Consider the following 19,210-nt stretch of genomic DNA (forward strand, 5'->3'; position numbering starts at 1 on the left):
TATTCACATTTTAAAGTTTAAATCTATCTCCTAGGGAGGGAGGGAGGGGGGTGGACGAAGGGAGGGAGGGAGGGAGGGGGGTGGGGGGAGGAGGGAGGGGGAGGGAGGGAAGGTGAATGAGGGAGGATAAGGGGGGTTGAGGGGGATGGAGTGGGGAGGCAGGGGAAGGGGAGGGGAAGGGGGACGGGAAGGGGGAGGGGAAGGGGAGGGGGAGGGAGAGGGGAAGTGGGGGAGGGAGGTTGGGAGGGGAGGGGGGAAGGGGGGAGGTGGGGGGGGTGGGAGGGAGGAGAGGGTGCTGCACCAATGCAGGAGAGGTTTGGGCCCAACGGGTCCACTTGGTCTAGTATCAAATAATCTGAATCACAGTGGAGAATGCACCAACTGAGTCCCATCTTCATGCTATAATGCCCAGAAAACAGCAAGGTGGTAACAGACAAGAGGGAACGAAATTACACTGCTGGTAATGAACAGGTTTCAGAAAGCTCAAAGCATTATTGAAACTTACAGCATCGAATGAGGCCAGCCAGAAAACAAATATTTGGAGTAATCTCAAGCTCTTGGCCCAGGGTCTTCAATGCGTAAACACATCAGTATTAGATTAGTCAGTGGGTTACATGGAGGCTAATAGAATGTGGTGGTGTGTTACATAGAGTGTAATAGACTGGGGAAGTATTGTACACAGAGGGGAATAAACAGTGTGGTACAAAGAGGGGAATAGACTGTGTGGTGTATTTTACATGGTGTAAAAGACTGAGCCAGTGAGTGTTACACAGTGGATAATAGACAGCAGCAGATCATACACTGGGGCAGTGTGTTACAAAGTGACCAATGGCGTGGTCCTGTATGTAATAGATTGCAAAATGATGTTGCATAGAATGGAATACACTGGGACTGAGTGTTACAAAAGCTTATAGATTTGGGCATGGGTAATAGAATGGAGTATGCATTACGCAGAGGGGAATAGACTGGTCAGTGTACTGCACAGAGGATAGTAAACTGCGGCACAGTGCTACACAGAGAGGAATAGACTGGTCAGTGTGCGGCACAGAGGGTATTTGACCAGGAAGTGTGGTACACAGAGCGTAATAGAGTGTGTTACACTGGAGCAACAGACTGGGGCATATGTACCAGGGTAATAGATTGGAGTAGTGCCTAACACAAAGGGTAACAGACTGAGAGCAGAGTGTGGCTGGGGGCAATGGATTGGGACCTGGGCAATGGATTGGGACAAATGAGTGATAGACTGGGAATAAAAAATTAAGGAATAGGCAGTTTTAAGACCAAGTTTAATGATCAGCTGGGAATTTGCTAGATACATGGTGGACGAACTTTGATAGGTATTGGTAGGAAGATGCCAAAAGACGTCAGAATATACAGGGCACGATTCGGAAGAGGTGCTAGAATAGAGAATCCTGGATGTGTGCACACATAGTTGTTGTGAGGTTATACATGTTGCAAAAGTCATTGAAAAAGTTTATGGGCTGCAGGGATTTATTAATAATAGATGAATAGAGCCAAAAAGCATAAACCCCTTCAACATCACGTTGAACTAAACTGTTCTGGTCACCACATTATAGTGAAGGCCCTATTCAGGAAGCAGAAGAAAGTTCATGGAATTATCCCAAGAAGGAGTGATCATATTTTCTTAGAAACCTGGAAAAGATGGGAATATGTTTGCAGTATCGCAGTGACGTTGGCAAGCTGGCCTGATGGAAGTGTTCAAAAGCATCAAAGATTGAGTGAAAGTGAGGAAAGGGAGACATTTCCCTGGTGGAACAGTCAAAAACCATGCATTTAATGACTGTCATGAAGAGAAGCTTTTCCATGTTCCAAGAAGTCTTGATCTGGGGTCACTACCTGCACAGGTGTGGCAGCAGTTTCAATCATTGTTTTCACAAGGGAAAAGGAGAATTGAGTGAGGGAAAAAAAAGTTGTAGGACTTTGGAGAAAGAGTGAGCTCACACCATGTAATGGCTTCCTTCTGGTCTGTAACAATCCTCCAGTTTTATGGTTCTCCATCTCTAAACAGGAGTCCGAGAACTAGACAGTTCGGTAGAACAGCGGCACAGAGTGCGTAGGAAGGAACTGCAGATGCTGATTTACACCGAAGACACAAAATGCTGGCGTAACGCAGCATTTCTGAAGAAGGACCTCGACCCGAAACATTACCCATTCCTTTTCTCCAGAGATGTTGCCTTTCCCGCTGAGTTACTCCAGCAATTTGTGTCTATCTTTAGTGGCATAGAGTGGGTAAGTTTGTAAGTTTACCATAGATACAGTGCCCTCCATAATGTTTGGGACAAAGACCCATCATTTATTTATTTGCCTCTGTACTCCACAATTTGAGATTTGTAATAGAAAAAATCACATGTGGTGTACATTGTCAGATTTTAATAAAGGCCATTTTTATACATTTTGGTTTCACCATGTAGACATTACAGCAGCAATGTTTATACATAGTCCCCCCCATTTCAGGGCACCATAATGTTTGGGACACAGCAATGTCATGTAAATGAAAGTCGTCGTATTTAGTATTTTGTTGCATATCCTTTGCATGCAATGACTGCTTGAAGTCTGCGATTCATGGACATCACCAGTTGCTGGGTATCTTCTCTGGTGATGCTCTGCCAGACCTGTATTGCAGCCATCTTTAGCTTATGCTTGTTTTGGGGGCTAGTCCCCTTCAGTTTTATCTTCAGCATATAAAAGGCATGCTCATTTGGGTTCAGATCGGGTGATTGACTTGGCCACTCAAGAATTGACCATTGTTTAGCTTTGAAAAACTCCTTTGTTGCTTTAGCAGTATGTTTGGGATCATTGTCTTGCTGTAGAATGAACCGCCGGCCAATGAGGTTTGAGGCAATTGTTTGAACTTGAGCAGATAGGATGTGTCTATACACTTCAGAATTCATTATGCTACTGCCATCAGCAGTTGTATCATCAATGAAGATAAGTGAGCCAGTACCTTCAGCAGCCATACATGCCCAGGCCATAACACCCACACCACCGTGTTTCACAGATGAGGTGGTATGCTTTGGATCTTGGGCAGTTCCTTCTCTCCTCCATACTTTGCTCTTGCCATCACTAAGTTGATCTTCGTCTAATCTATCCACAAGACCTTTCTCAAGAACTATTGTTGTTCTTTTAAGTACTTCTTGGCAAACTGTAACCTGGCCATCCTATTTTTGCAGCTAACCATTGGTTTGCATCTTGCAGTGTAGCGTCTGTATTTCTGTTCATGAAGTCTTCTGCAGATAGTGGTCATTGACAAATCCTGAAGAGTATTTCTGATCTGTCAGACAGGTGTTTGGGGATTTTTCTTTATTAGAGAGAGAATTCTAATGTCATCAGCTGTGGAGGTCTTCCTAGGCCTGCCAGTCCCTTTGTGAATAGTAAGCTCACCAGTGCTCTCTTTCTTCTTAATGATGTTCCAAACCATTGATTTTGGTAAGCCTAAGGGAGAGAGAGAGAGAGAGAGAGGAGAGAGAGAGAGAGAGAGAGAGAGAGAGAGAGAGAGAGAGAGAGAGAGAGGGAGAGAGAGAGAGAGAGAGAGAGAGAGAGCGAGAGAGAGAGAGAGAGAGAGAGAGAGAGAGAGAGAGAGAGAGAGAGAGAGAGAGAGAGAGAGAGAGAGAGAGAGAGAGAGAGAGAGAGAGAGAGAGAGAGAGAGAGAGAGAGAGAGAGAGAGAGAGAGAGAGAGAGAGAGAGAGAGAGAGGGGTTTGGGTTTAATTACACTCACTGGCTTCCTGTGCAGGGTTGTGTCAACATGGTTCATGTTAAGTTTACAACAGTGACCTTTCTCTATGGAAAATAAGCAAGAGGTGCTACAAAGAGGTACTGTCCTATAACAATCCTTTCCCACAACTCCCCCACCCCCACCCCCTCACCCACATATGCATGCCCATGCACACATATAGGCTGAAAACCCCGAGGAAGTGGAACATTTCAGATTTTAAATAACTCTTTCTTTCGACATTTAATACCTCTTGTATTTTTTAACTGTATGCCATTAAGTCTTGGGGAGTTTGGTGTTTTCCAAAAAACCCCAGGGTTTTCAAGAAAATCTTTGCCCATCACACCTCTTACTTTGAGGCAAGAAGGAAACGTCTCCGGCACATCACTAACATTGGTCTCCAGATCACCAAGAGGTTATGGAAGCACTGGCTTTCATTTCTAAAGGAACAAGATTTAAAAGTTAAGAATGATATTAAACCTGTACTGATCCTTGGTTAGACCACACTCAAGGTATAACTCAAACATCTGGTCCACATATAGCAGAAAGGATACCGAGGTACTGGAGAAAATGTAAATCTACCAGTGTGTACCCAGAAACAAGATGGTGGAAATATCAAGGAAAACAGACACTGGGGCTCTTTTATTGAGAAAGGGGAACAGTAAGAGTGAGATCGTAGCAGGCTTTAAAACGATGAAGGCTTTTGATAAGGTATTTGATTGAGAAGATTTTTCTCGTGTGAGAGAAGACAACAGTGTTGATTGTGAGTACAAGATAGTCATTAAGAAGTGCAATCAGAAATTCAGGACAAAAGACCTTTGCTCAGAATCTGGTAAGATCATGTGGATTTATTCGAGTGAATTATACAAGTATTGAGCCATTTAAGGGGATAATAGATAAGTAGAGAAAAAGGAATAAAGCATAAAACCCTATGTCATAGAGTCATTGAGACATACAGGGTAGCAACAGGACCTTCAGCCCACCAAGTAAACACTGACCATCAACCTCCCATTTACATATAATCCTACATTAATCTCTTTTTTGTTATTCTCCTGTCATTTCCACCAAATCCCCACAGACTTTCCCACTCACTAGCGGTAATTTACAGTGGTCAATTATCCTGCCAATACACTCGTCTTTGGCATGTGGGAGGAAACTGGAGCACCCAGAGGACATTCACACATTCACAGGGAGGACGTGCAAAATCCATACACACAGCACCCAAGGTCAGGCTTGAACCTGGGTCTCCAGTGCTGTGAGACAGAAGCTCTCTCAGCTGCAACACGATGCCACCCAATGCTATTGTGGAATCCCTCTAATTTATAAAAACATAAGAAATAAAAGCAAGAGTAGACCATTCGGCCCATCATTTCTGCTGCACTCTTTCAGGAAAATCATGGCTGATCATGTACTTGAGTATTGCTTTCCTGTAATCACTACTTATAACCATATAACCATATAAAAACTACAGCACGGAAACAGGCCCGTTCGGCCCTACCATTCCACGCCGACCACTCTCTCTGACCTAGTCTCATCTACCTGCTCTCAGACCATAACCCTCCAATCCCCTCTCATCCATATACCTATCCAATTTACTCTTAAATAATAAAATCGAGCCAGCCTCCACCACTTCCACCGGAAGCCCATTCCATACAGCCACCACCCTCTGAGTAAAGAAGTTACCCCTCATGTTACCCCTAAACTTTTGTCCCTCAATTCTGAAGCTATGTCCCCTTGTTGGAATCTTCCCCACTCTCAAAGGGAAAAGCCTATCCACGTCAACTCTGTCCGTCCCTCTTAAAATTTAAAAAACCTCTATCAAGTCCCCCCTCAACCTTCTACGCTCCAAAGAATAAAGACCCAACCTGTTCAACCTCTCTCTGTAGCTTAAGTGCTGAAACCCAGGCAACATTCTAGTAAATCTCCTCTGTACCCTCTCCATTTTGTCGACATCCTTCCTATAATTTGGCGACCAGAACTGCACACCATACTCCAGATTCGACCTCACCAATGCCCTGTACAATTTTAACATTACATCCCAACTTCTATATTCGATGCTCTGATTTATAAAGGCAAGCATACCAAACGCCTTCTTCACCACCCTATCCACATGAGATTCCACCTTCAGGGAACAATGCACAGTTATTCCCAGATCCCTCTGTTCCACTGCATTCCTCAATTCCCTACCATTTACCCTGTACGTCCTATTTTGATTTGTCCTACCAAAATGCAGCACCTCACACTTATCAGCATTAAACTCCATCTGCCATCTTTCAGCCCACCCTTCCAAAAGGCCCAAGTCTCTCTGTAGACTTTGAAACTCTACTTCATTATTAACTACACCACCTATCTTAGTATCATCTGCATTCCATTAATATATAAAAATGTATTCCACTTAGGCTTGAATGTGTCCAATAACTCAGCTTCCACAGTCTTCTTGGACAGAGAATTCCAAAAATTTACTTTGTGAAGAAATATCATCACATCTCTGTCACAATTGACTACTTACTTTGAGACTGTGTATCATGGTTCCAGACACCCAAGAACCTTGGACATGTTGGGGATGGAAACAGTAAGGATGTCTGGCAGATCAAAGTGTGGAGAATGGTTTCGGAGGATGAATCTATCCCATTCGATCTGGTGCTAAGTGACCCACTTGATGGACCAAGTGTCCTCATGTGTTGGTATCACTTGTCTTTCTTTCTGCTCAAGATGGCAGACTGGTCTATGTCCTTAGACGTTCACTCAGCAACAAACACAGCACTTCTTTCAGAAAATGGCTGCGCTCCCTTTAAAATATTTAAAGTTGCAACCTGGCCTTTAAAGCTTTAAAGGTAAGTTGGTAACACTTTTGGCTGGAGGTATGGGTAGACTAGAGCTTCTCTAGTGAACTGGTTCCTGAGTGAAGTTGGGATTAGGAAACACATGGTTACAGTTATTACATTAGTGCCTTGATGCTTAACAATCCATTCCATGGGATCAGGCGATCAGACACTCGTTTTGTAATCATGAGGTCAATGGATGGTAAAATCAGAAGTTTTATAAAACAAGTGTCCAACTCACGTGTGTAACTTTACTTTTAGGTCATTGAAGAAACAGTTTATTGTTTGATGAGGATGCACATTCTAGTTGTTGGGCATTTCTGAAGTTAAGATTGAGGCAGTTTTGCAAGAGTAAGAATGGATCCTATACCTTCAGGCACTGTGAACCACTCTCACATCTCAGACACTCTACATCTCTTCAAAATTACTGCCTCATCTTTTGGCTACCAAAATAAAACAACCGGCTAACTTTGGTTTCACATCTCCTGTTGGTGCAATTTAACACTTTGTTCGCATTGAAAAGCCTTTTGCATTCTTCCCCGTTCTCCCACTCCAGCCAACTGTAACCTTAATCATATCCCATTCATTGCTTTCTCTCAGTCCCCCATCCTCTGAATCTTGTTCTTTCTATCCTGAATACTCTCTTTAACAATTTCGATCATCACCTTTAAGAAACCCCCATCTCTTCATCTCGATCTTCAATCAACACTTTAAAGGCTCAGGTTACACTTCTTCCTTCCTATGGCCATTTATCCATGTTGAATACCTTATTTGATCACAAGCCTCTTCAATCTACCTGTTACACATGAGTAGCATGTGCAAGAGCTGTGACCAAAGTTAGCCTGCCACCACCAAGTCCAATTGTTTCTACAATTTCCCCACCCTCCTGTAAATACTGCGACCTATATTTGCCCCATTATCCAAGAACAATCCCTGAACAGAACTTGTGGAGATGCTTGTTGTTGAACATTAGCTTATCCGACACTGCTTGTTGGTCAGCATTAACACCCATGTACACAGTGCCAGCACTTTGCCTTCCCTAATGCTGGCTAAAAAGGGGAGATTCTGCACTGACAGAAGAGAGGCTTCGGATGGCTCCAGTAGTATGCTTGAATGCACTCGGTTAGATTCCCGTGAAGCCATGGTATTTGTTAAAAGCAACCTAATCCCAGGGGAATTCTAGGATGGTGTGTACCCATCAGACAGTCAGGGCTGCCGTGTCATTCCTTCTGAATACCAGCACTTGAATTGCTATTTGTACTGCGTCAAAGGGAACAAGAACGTTAACCCTTTAAGAGCTGTTGGACGGCTTTGGTAGAGGAAGATAATCAAAGGCATTTGTTACTCTTTATAACAGTATATGTGGAATACTGTGCCTGCAGCCAAGATACTAATATTGAGATTATTATGAGCATTCCATTGTCAAGAGTCAAGAGTATTTTATTGTCATGTGTCCCAAAACTATGTTTACATACCTGTTGTAATTCTGCAAGTGAGATTTCATTGCTCCGTTTTGGGACACATGACAATAAAATACTCTTGACTCTTGACAATGGAATTACCTTAGCTAATTACCTTAGCTAATTACATATACTATAAAATAGCATAGATATGTTCCTACACATCCTATATACATACATATATATATATATATATATATATATATATATATATATATATATACACACGTGTGTTTGTGTGTGTATGTGTGTAAATGTATATATATATATATATACACACATATATACATATATATATATGTATGTGTGTGTGTACGTGTATTTGTGTGTTTATATATACATACATATATATCACAAGTGTGAACCTAAGAAGACAGTTGTTTGATTCGGGAGAGAAGGAATGGGTGACGTTTCAGAAGAAGGGTCTCGACCCGAAACGTCACCCATTCCTTTTCTCCCGAGATGCTACCTGACCTGCTGAGTTACTCCAGCATTTTGTGAATAAATCGATTTGTACCAGCATCTGCAGTTATTTTCTTATACTTTTAAGAAAGTTGTTTGATTGGGAGGACTTAATCATGTATTTAGACAGTTTCAATCACATGTATTCTAAGCTTTAACAATTAATCAAATGTAAAACTCATTACAAGTTCACAGTTGCCAATATGTATCTACGCTAATAGAAACTTGTCAGTTAGACCAAATGAAAGAGTAAGATTGGAGAAATAAGGAACAGCCGATGCTAGTTTATCAAGGTAAGTTACAAAATGCTGAAGTGACTAAACAGGTCAGTCAACATCCCTGGAGAACATGGATAGGTAATATTTCAGGTTAGGACCCTTCGTCAAAGCAAGGGATGCTACCTGACCCACTGAGTTACTCTAACACTTCGCGTCTTTCCAATGAAAGAGTAAGTCAGCCAACTTAGAGAAACAAGTTGGTAGCTTATGCTCTGAGCAATCAGATAATGGACTGAGCCTGGGAAAACAGCAACAAAGATGTAACCACAAAGAGAAACAAGGCTGGAGAAGGATCTTCCTTGGTTCAGAATTAAGTAACACTGGAGGGTCCTCAAGGGAGAACATCTACCTCATAATAGCTATAAAGATGTGGTAAATGGATTCATTTTAAAGATTAAAAAGGTGGGAGACAAATGTAAGGTTTCTTAATGAAACTATTTAAATGTCTGATTTGGGAAGGTAGAGTGTTTCATTAGGAAGGCAGTGGACTGCTAGTGTCTTCAAGATTTCTTTTAGAACAATGTTATCTACAACAGGAAACAAACCAGTTTGTGCAACATTTGGAAATAATTTGTCTCAGTTGATAACCTAAGAGTAAAGGAACATTTATCTGACATTGAATGTAATATGCATTTGTTCAAAGTTAAGTTTGAAAAGTTCCTGAGATTCTGCCTTTTACTACAGTTAACCGTAAGCAGATAAGGCAGTGAACTAACTACTAGTATGGTCGGGTAAAATACATATGAACATGACAAAAAATTAGCACAGAGCCGAACTATAATAGGCCTGTGAAAGGATGGATCTCCAAATATTGAACTCACCCAGGTTGATGAATGAGGCAAGATCATCCAATACCAAGGAGAGAAAAGTGCAAACAACTAGGAAAGGTGTAAAGAAAGGTGTAAAGAACTAGGAAAGGTGTAAAGGTGTAAAAGAAGCTGTAAAGAGAAGAGCAAAAAGGTGATATATGCAGAAAATTGGAAATATGAAAAGAAGTCTACAGGAGATATATATTTATGACATTCCATGAAAACTCATTAAGAATTAACAAATGAAATTCTGAATATCAGAAAATAAAAATGGTTCCAAAGAGTGAAAAATCCCCCAGACATAATGAATTCCACTCAGGGTTTAAAGCAAATAGGTTAAGAAATTGAAGATGTTTCTAAAGTTTTCCTGATTCATGAGTTTCTGCTGGAAAGTTAGAAATTCATCATTATTTTTTAAATGGTGTGAGAAAAAAAACTAAGAAATGATTGGTGAGTACAATAGGGAAATTAATGAAACCGATAAATACAGAGCACCTGGAGAAATGTGAGCCATTTAGAGAGAACCAATAAAGTGGTCATGTCTCATCGGCATGATTGAATTTTTTTTGAGGATATAACCCTTGATAAAGGAGAATGTCCATGGGAAAGACACAAGGTGCTGGAGTAATTCAGCAGGTCAGGCAGCATCCCTGGAGATCATGGATAGGTGACTTTTCAGGTTGGGACCCTTCTTTGTATCTATGCGTGCAGTTTGTATGGACTTAAGGAGATTGATTACAGGGTTGTACATCAAAGAACTGAAGGTAGATAATTGAGCTAGGTAAGAGATTGTTTAGAAATCATAATCAATAGGGGTAACAAGAAATGTGTAATTGGGAGAAGATACAACCCTGTTATTCATTGTTGTACTCATGATTTGGATAAGACAATGGAGAGCTACATGTATAACTTTACTGAAAACACAAAAGATTAATAGTGAATTATGTGGTATAGGAGTAGGAATTTACAAGTTGATGGTGTTAAAAGAGTGGCAAAGCTGTGGCAAGAGGCATAACAATGTGACGTCTTTCAGTTTAAGTGCTAGAAAAATTAATTTGTTTAGTTTAGAGATACAGCGTGGAAACAGGCCTATTGGCCCACCGAGTCCGTGCCATCCAGCGATCCCCGCACACTTACACTATCCTACACACACTAAAGACAATTTACAATTATACCAAACCAATTAACGTACAAACCTGTACATCTATGGAGTGTGCAAGGAAACCTGCGTGGGTTTGATCCTGAAGAAAACCCACACAGGTAAAGGGGAGAACGTACAAGCTACATTCAGGCAGCACCCATAATCAGGATCAACCCAAGTCTTTGTTGCTGGAAGGCAGCAACTCTACTGCCGTGCCACCCAAGTATTATTTTAATTTGGAAAAGACAGGAACTTCAGAGGTTTCTTGAACATAGATCAGATACAATCAAAGGGGTTAATGGAGATTTGGCTTTAATAATGGGAGCTCTAATGAGAAGAGAGATTTTTCCACAACTGTAAAAATAATTTCAATGAGATGGCACCTAAGGTACAGTGCACAGGTCTGGGCAACACTCTTTTGTAAAGGTACATTGGCCCTTGAAGATATGAAGCACAGATTATCCATCAGAGTTCCAGGGGTTAAATTATGAGTGGAAATTGTACACCTTGTTTTCACCGGAATATAAAGGTGATTTGATTGAGTTTTGTAAGTTTGAAAGAAATTGACAGGGTAGAGAGAAGGAAACATGTTCCACTTGCAAGGGAGCCAAGAACACGAGGATGTAAGGTCAGGATCAGTAGAGAAGTTTGGAAGCACAAGCTCACAAAAAGTGTGTGATCCCCCCTCAAAGAGCAGTCATTCAATTAATAATGTTGAATCTGAAATCAATAGGTCCTTCATGGCAAATGGGTAAGGGATTGAGTTCAGGTACAGATAGTTCTGGGCATCATGGAGTGATGGAACAGGATCAAAGAGCTGAATGATCCCATGGAAACCATTCAGTTGCAATGTTCCTTGTTAAACAAGTATTTTGTACCTTTGTAACATTACATCAAAGGTTTAATAAAATAAAGATAAATTCTATTGATTATTTACTTTTGGATATCAATTCATCGTCAAACGGGTTCAATATTTGAAATAGATAACCTGAATTAAAACCACCAGGACACAATACAAGAGTAACTGAAAGATACCACATTCTCTAAAATCAGCTTGTTTTCTCAATCAAACCTCATATTTCAATATTGTTTTCTTGAAATAGGAAAATCCAAGAATAATATTTTTCGAATTAAAATCAGAAGAAAAACTAACTCCAGTTTCAAGAACAGTTATGAATCAGGCGAGGACTAGACTTTCAGAAAATAAAGTGAAAATAAATCATCTGAGAAGTTATAAGAAATACTGGGACAACAGGCCTCTTGCAAGCTTTGAATTAAAGAGCAGTGTGCGTTTGCCAGAACGACCACTCCATAAACACAAGACCCAGATCACTTGGATAGACCAGTTGTAAAAGTCAGCATTGAAATTGTGGGACAGTAGAGGAAATTGTGTCATATTATATTGGATGTGTGTTTCTGGTGCTCAATGGCCTACTTGGAGGAAGGCCAACAAAAATACATCATGGCAACCAGGATCTTTTCATGACTCTGTAACTGCCTGCACTGCTTGGAAGTCTTGCATCATGCAAGACGTGAGCAAAGATATTGAACCACCAAGGCTGTTAATGGTGGTTCAAGTTCCACAGCTTCAATTATCCAATGAACCCAAATCAAAATCTTTTTTCCTAGGGCAGCTCATAGATAGTATAAGAAAATAACTGCAGATGCTGGTACAAATCGAAGGTATCTATTCACAAAATGCTGGAGTAACTCAGCGGGTCAGGCAGCATCTCGGGAGAGAAGGAATGGGCGACGTTTCGGGTCGAGACCTTTCTTCAGACTGATGTCAGGGGGGGCGGGACAAAGGAAGGATATAGGTGGAGACAGGAAGATAGAGGGAGATCTGGGCAGGAGGAGGGGAAGAGAGGGACAGAGGAACTATCTAAAGTTGGAGAAGTCGATGTTCATACCACTGGGCTGCAAACTACCCAGGCGAAATATGAGGTGCTGTTCCTCCAATTTCCGGTGGGCCTCACTATGGCACTGGAGGAGGCCCATGACAGAAAGGTCAGACTGGGAATGGGAGGGGGAGTTGAAGTGCTCGGCCACCGGGAGATCAGTTTGGTCAATGCGGACCGAGCGCAGGTGTTCAGCGAGGCGATCGTCGAGCCTGCTCTTGGTTTCGCCGATGTAAATAAGTTGACATCTAGAGCAGCGGATGCAATAGATGAGGTTGGAGGAGGTGCAGGTGAACCTTTGTCTCACCTGGAAAGACTGTTTGGGTCCTTGGATGGAGTTGAGGGGGGAGGTAAAGGGACAGGTGTTGCATCTCGTGCGGTTGCAGGGGAAAGTGCCCGGGGTTGGGGTGGTTTGGGTAGGAAGGGACGAGTGGACCAGTGAGTTACGGAGGGAACGGTCTCTGCGGAACGCAGAGAGGGGAGGGGATGGGAAGATATGGCCAGTGGTGGGGTCCCGTTGTAGGAGACGGAAATGTTGGCGGATGATTTGTTGGATCCGCTGGCTGGTGGGGTGGAAGGTGAGAACGAGGGGGATTCTGTCCTTGTTGCGAGTGGGGGGAGGGGGAGCAAGAGCGGAGCTGCGGGATGTAGAAGAGACCTAGTGAGAGCCTCATCTATAATGGAGGAGGGGAAGCCCCGTTTCCTGAAGAACGAGGACATCTCTGAAGCCCTAGTGTGAAACACCTCATCCCGGGCGCAAATGCGGCGTAGACAGAGGAATTGGGAGTAGGGGATAGACTTTTTGCAGGGGACCGGGTGGGAAGAAGTGTAGTCCAGATAGCTGTGTGAGTCAGTGGGTTTATAGTAAAGATAGGATGTCAACGTCCATCCGGTTGAAGTCTGAAGAAGGGTCTCGACCCGAAATGACACCCATTCCTTCTCTCCAGAAATGCTGCCTGTCTCGTTGTGTTACTCCAGCTTTTTGTGTCTATCTTCGGTTTAAACCAGCATCTGCACTTCTTTCCTACACGGTTAAAGTCAATGATATGTGTTCTTTACCCTGCAGATGACAGCAGCACGGTAAACAGTGACCTGCCACTTCCTGAAGGATCTCAGTCCGACTCCGCAAACCTGGAGCCCAGTGGAAAGCAACTGAGTAGGTATCCACTAAAAAGTCGGCAGCATCTTTGTGCCACAGCAAGTGGTGCCACCTGATTGCTGCCATGGCCAGGCGTTAGTCAGCCTGAGGTGTGCGGGGGTGACAAGAACGCAGGCAGGCTTCAGTGACAGTGCAAATGGTGCATCGTGGGCCCCACACTGCAGTAGGTCATTGGTTGCAACCCAGGATAAAACTGATATGGTATGGCAGCCTCACACACAGGAGAAGATGTCCAGGCTTTGGGTAAAGAAGAGATACAAAGGTGCACAAGATGCAGTTGAGGTTTAACTAAAGCACAATTTGGGCACAATGGGATATTGGGATTACGTTTACAAATATATTTTCTCAATTTGTTGTCATATTTTACTTTCCACAAATCCTAACAATGCAGTTGAAGGCCATTCGACCCATTTAGTCTATACTGGTTCTTAGAACAAACCCACCCAACCCATTCTGGCATCAAAGGTTATGGGGAGAAGGCAGGAGAATGGGGTGAGAGAAAAAAATAGATCAGCAATGATTGAATGGTGGAGCAGACCCGATGGGCTGAATGGCCTAATTCTGCTCTGATGTCTTATGATCTTATGATCTTGTGATATTATTCTTGCACGTATGCCCCTGCAACCTTGTCACTCTCACATGTCCATCGGTTTCTCTCACAGGGCCCTGATTTTCCCACCAGTACCAGGAGTTATTCATAGTATGTTTCATGTATCTTGTATTTTATGACTGTTGGCAGATCAATTTCCCTCCTCAGATAAACAAAGTTCTATTGTATCGTATCGTAGTAGCAATCAGCCCACTTTGGGACGTGGGAGGAAAGTGGAGCCCCCGAAGGATATCTATACAATCAGACAGCGAACTTCACAAACCCGAGGTCAGGATCGAACCCCAGTCATTGAAACTGACATTTAAACCCCAGTCATTTATTACCCATCTGGTTTAGAAATCCTTCTCTCAGCAGTGTTGAGGGAGGTTTATCCTGCAGCCATGCCTGAGCTGAGAGGCTGAGAGTGCACATTGAGGGAAAATGGAGCGAGATTTAGTGAGCCAAGTGCCTAACTACCCTCCATAGGATGATCTGCTGGGTACTACCATGTGTTTATATCTTCACATTTGCCACATCTGCAGCGTTTCCGTTTTAGTAGTCTCATTTATGGTCAGACTGTGAATTAGCCTGGCCAGCTCTGTGTGAGTCTTCCAGAGGTCTCCAGCCGCATCAGAACAAAGGCATAGTGGGCGGCATAGTTGCATAGCAGTTCAATTGCTGCCATACAGCGCCAGAAACCCAGTTTCGATCTTGATTATGGGTGCTGTTTGTACGGAGTTTGTACGTTCTCCCTGTGAACACGTCTGTTTCCTCTGGGTGCTCCGGTTTCCTCCCACACTCCAAAGACATGCAGGTTTGTTGATTAATTGGATCCTGTAAATTGTCCCTAGTGTGTAGGATAGAACTAGTATATGGGTGATCGTTGGGCGGCACGAACTCAGTGGGCTGAAGGGCCTGTTTCCACGGGGTGTATCTAAACTAAACTAAACCAAACTAAACACAGCTCATCTCAGGTTAAGGGCAACAGCTAAATGTGGGGATACTTGCATCCTGAGGGCATTGTCACACTATACGATCATTCAACGTGTTTGCTAAACTGTGTACAAATACCACACGGCTCGTGTTTGGACGTTTAGTTTCCTTTTTTAGTTTAGAGATACAGTGCGGAAACAGGCCCTTCCCCACCGAGTCCGCGCCAACCAGCGATCGCCCGTTCACACACTAGTTTAGTTTAGAGATACAGTGTGGAAACAGGCCCTTCAGCCCACCAGCGATTCCCGTACTCTTACATGAGGAAAAACTTTTTCAGTCAGAGAGTTGTGAATCTGCGGAATTCTCTGCCTCAGAAGGCAGTGGAGGCCAATTCTCTGAATGCGTTCAAGAGAGAGCTAGATAGAGCTCTTAATGATAGCAGAGTCAGGGGGTATGGGGAGAAGGCAGGAACGGGGTACTGATTGAGAATGATCAGCCATGATCACATTGAATGGCGGTGCTGGCTCGAAGGGCCAAATGGCCTTCTCCTGCACCTATTGTCTATTATCCTACACATGCTTGGGACAATTTACAATTATGCCAAACCAATTAACCTACAAACGTGTATGTCTTTGGATTGTGGGAGGAAACCGAAGATCTCGGAGAAAACCCACGCAGGTCACAGGGAGAACGTACAAACTCCGTACAGACAGCACCCGTAGTCAGGATCGAACCCGGATCTCTGGCGCTGTAAGGCAGCAACTCTATCGCTGCACCACTGTGCTGCCCTGAGATAATTTATAAGAGACCACATTGATAAGATGGCGAGAGTTGGTCTACACTGCCAAGCCATGGTGGTGGGTAGATGCAGAACCTGGTCATGGTGTTAAAGGATGACTCTGACAGGGGTGATATGTCGATGTCTGATTTCTCTGCCCTCTGTTCCCACGTCACAGTTAAGCCCAGGTTCACACAGCCCAGTAAGATGCGCCAGCGAGTGATAGCGCGTCCTGTGGGCAGCTCGGTCCGCTTGAAGTGCACTGCCAGCGGGAACCCGCGCCCAGACATCGTGTGGTGGAAGGACGATCAGCAGATCGCGGAGGACAGGAGGAACAGGTGGACCCTTAGCCTGAGAAACCTGAAGCCCGACAGCAGCGGGAAGTACACTTGCCACGTCTTCAACACCGCGGGGGAAATCAACGCCACCTATAAACTCGACGTCGTTGGTAAATACCCTGATATCTGCTTATTTCAAAAGGACTAGAATATAATTGCAAGGTGTCATGCTGAAGCTTTATATGGGGATGATGTGGTCACATTTGGAATATTGCGAGCAGTTTTGAGCCCCATACCTGAGGAAGAATGTGCTGGTGTTAGTGAGGATCTAGAGGAGGTTTATGAGAATTATCATAACCCATATGAGATGATGGGTTAACAAATGAGGAGCGTTTGATGGCTCTGGTCCTGTACTGGCTGAAGTTTAAAAGGATGAGGGGGGATCTCATTGAAACTTACCGAATAATGAAAGGCCAAGATAGAGTGGATGGGGTGAGTATATTTTCAGTCGTGGATGTGTCTAGGACCAGAATAAAAGAATGTACCTTTAGAATGGAGATGAGGAGGAATTTCTTTAGCCAGGGCATAGTGAATCTGTGGAATTCTTTGCCACAGATGGCTGTGGAGGCCATGACATTGAGTATATTTAAAGCAGAGATTACTATGTTCTTGATTAGTAATGGCATCAAAGGCAATGGGGAGAAAGCAGGAGAAAAGGGTTGAGAGAGAAAAATAGATCAGCAGTGATCGAATGACAGAGCTGCCTCGATGGGCCGAATAGCCTAATTCTGCTCCTATGCCTTATGATATTATGATCCTATGCAGTGCCCGCACAAACCCAACTTATGCCTAGACATCTCACATTTCCTGTTCACAACTCTCCTGATGTGAAGAGTCAATAATGTTAACTTGTCGTTTGTTCCAAGAATGGAATAATGGAATTCTGACTGGCTGCAGCACTGCCAGCCTGTAACACAATACTCAGAGATAATATATAATAAACAACATTTGAATAATTAATGACCCCAATGCTTGTGCAAGTAGAAAGCCAAAGTCTTAGTACGACCAAGGACAGTCGTTTGTGTTGTGTACTGTTCAAGAGTCTGACGGTTGTTGGGGAGAAGCTATTCTTCAACCTGGAGGTCACAGTTTTCAGAGTCCTGTATTTTCTTCCCGATGGTAGAAGTGAAACAACAGCATGGCCAGGGTGGTGAAGGTTTTTGATGATGCTGGCTGACTTTTGGAGGCACCTCCTCCGATAGAGCCCTTCTATGGTGGGAGGTCAGAAGTGTACTCAGCGTTAGGATGAGTAACGTAGTTACAGGCTCCAATGTAGCAGCCTGTTTAGACACAGACAGATACCATGAACAACAAGATATTAGGTGATGAGGGTTGAGGGATGCCAGGGAGTGCCCACCCCCCTTCCCCCCCGCCCCGCCCTTCTTGAGAAAGTGGAGTCCAGCCACTTACTGGCTGATCTGAAACCAGACACTCCCAGCACTGTGAGCCCCCCTCTCAAAACTGCACGGATTTGTGTTGGATCACATCACGTAACAAAAGGGATAAGGTGAGGTCAGGCAAGGTAAAGATTTAAGATGGGCCTCAGAGACACCTTTATCACTCAGAGGGTAGTCTGGCTCAGAAACAAGCTGTGAGTGAAGCTATGGAGGGGGATACAAGTACAACATTTGATATGATAGGTACGATACCATAGAACTTTATTTATCCCAGGAGGGAAATTGATCTACCAACAGTCATAAAACACAAGATACAAGAAACATGAAATTAAAGTGATGAGTGGAAAGGATTGGGGATGTGCAAAGATTTGGGGACGGGGGGGATGGGATTCAGCCTACCCCACGACACAGGGGGAGGAGTTGTACGGTTTGATAGCCACAGGGAAGAAGGATCTCCTGTGGCGATCTGTACTGAATCTTGGAAGTTATTTCGGGCTGTGGGAGCTTCGACTGCCCCGATGGATGGTTCGACTGCCCTGACTGTGGGAGAAAAATGAGGGAAAAAGATTAGACTTTATTGCCTTCCATCACAGTGAGGAATGTGGGGAATCCGCTGTGGTGGATGTTTATTTTAACTTTTATGTAGTTGTCTGGCTTGTTGCTTTTTTTTGGTATGGCTGTATGGGAATTCGCATATCACTGTACCTTGATTGGTACACTTGACAATAAAAGACCTTTGAAACCTTTGAAGATAGAAGAGCTTAGAGGAATGTGGGATAAATGCAGGCAAATGGAACTAGCCCAGAATGCCAACTTATTCGCCGTGGACAAGGTAGGCTGAAGGGCCTGTTTCGGTGTAGCTCTGACTCATATAGTCTTCCAGCTCTGAACCAAGGGTTTGGCCAAGTGGAGGGAGCTGAGTCAGAGGTTGGCTTGTGCATGGACTAAAGAGCCTGGAGCCAGAATCTCTCATAGAACTCCAGAGAATGTGTCTACGTTGAGGGACGATGGGAGTGGAGTGGGGGGGGGGGGGGGGGGGAGAGTTGGAAGGATGAAGGTGGAAGAACTGAGGATTTGTTTAATCATTTTAGGATGAAGGAGATTCGAGTGGTAAATAGAAGTTTGAAACCGAGTATGTTGATTTTAGATATGAAAATGGTGTAGGTGGCAAGTCAGTTTAACCAGGCAGATCCATACATAGAAACCAAATGATATAGGTTTAGCTTTACTCTTGTCGTGTGTATCAAGGTACAGCGAAAAGCTTTTGGATAGAAAGGAACTGCAGATGCTGGTTCAAATCGAAGATAGAAACAAAAAGCTGGAGTAACTCACCGGGTCAGACAGCATCTCTGGAGAAAGGGAACAGGTGACATTTTGGATCGAGACCCTTCTTCAGATGTTTGCCGTCTATTCAA

The 19,210-nt window shown here is 43.5% G+C and overlaps 1 protein-coding gene across 1 annotated transcript in view; it reads left to right on the forward strand.

Annotated features, from left to right (window-relative positions):
• LOC144599964 (fibroblast growth factor receptor-like 1) overlaps nt 1-19,210 on the forward strand; it is a 176,161-nt gene that overhangs the window by 153,411 nt on the left and 3,540 nt on the right. The window contains exon 6 of the mRNA XM_078411249.1: nt 16,239-16,508. Within this exon, the coding sequence (XP_078267375.1) occupies nt 16,239-16,508 (270 nt within the window). The remainder of the gene's footprint in view (nt 1-16,238; nt 16,509-19,210) is intronic.

The sequence above is a fragment of the Rhinoraja longicauda genome, chromosome 14, assembly GCF_053455715.1.
Source record: "Rhinoraja longicauda isolate Sanriku21f chromosome 14, sRhiLon1.1, whole genome shotgun sequence".
Classification (NCBI taxonomy): Eukaryota; Metazoa; Chordata; class Chondrichthyes; order Rajiformes; family Arhynchobatidae; genus Rhinoraja; species Rhinoraja longicauda.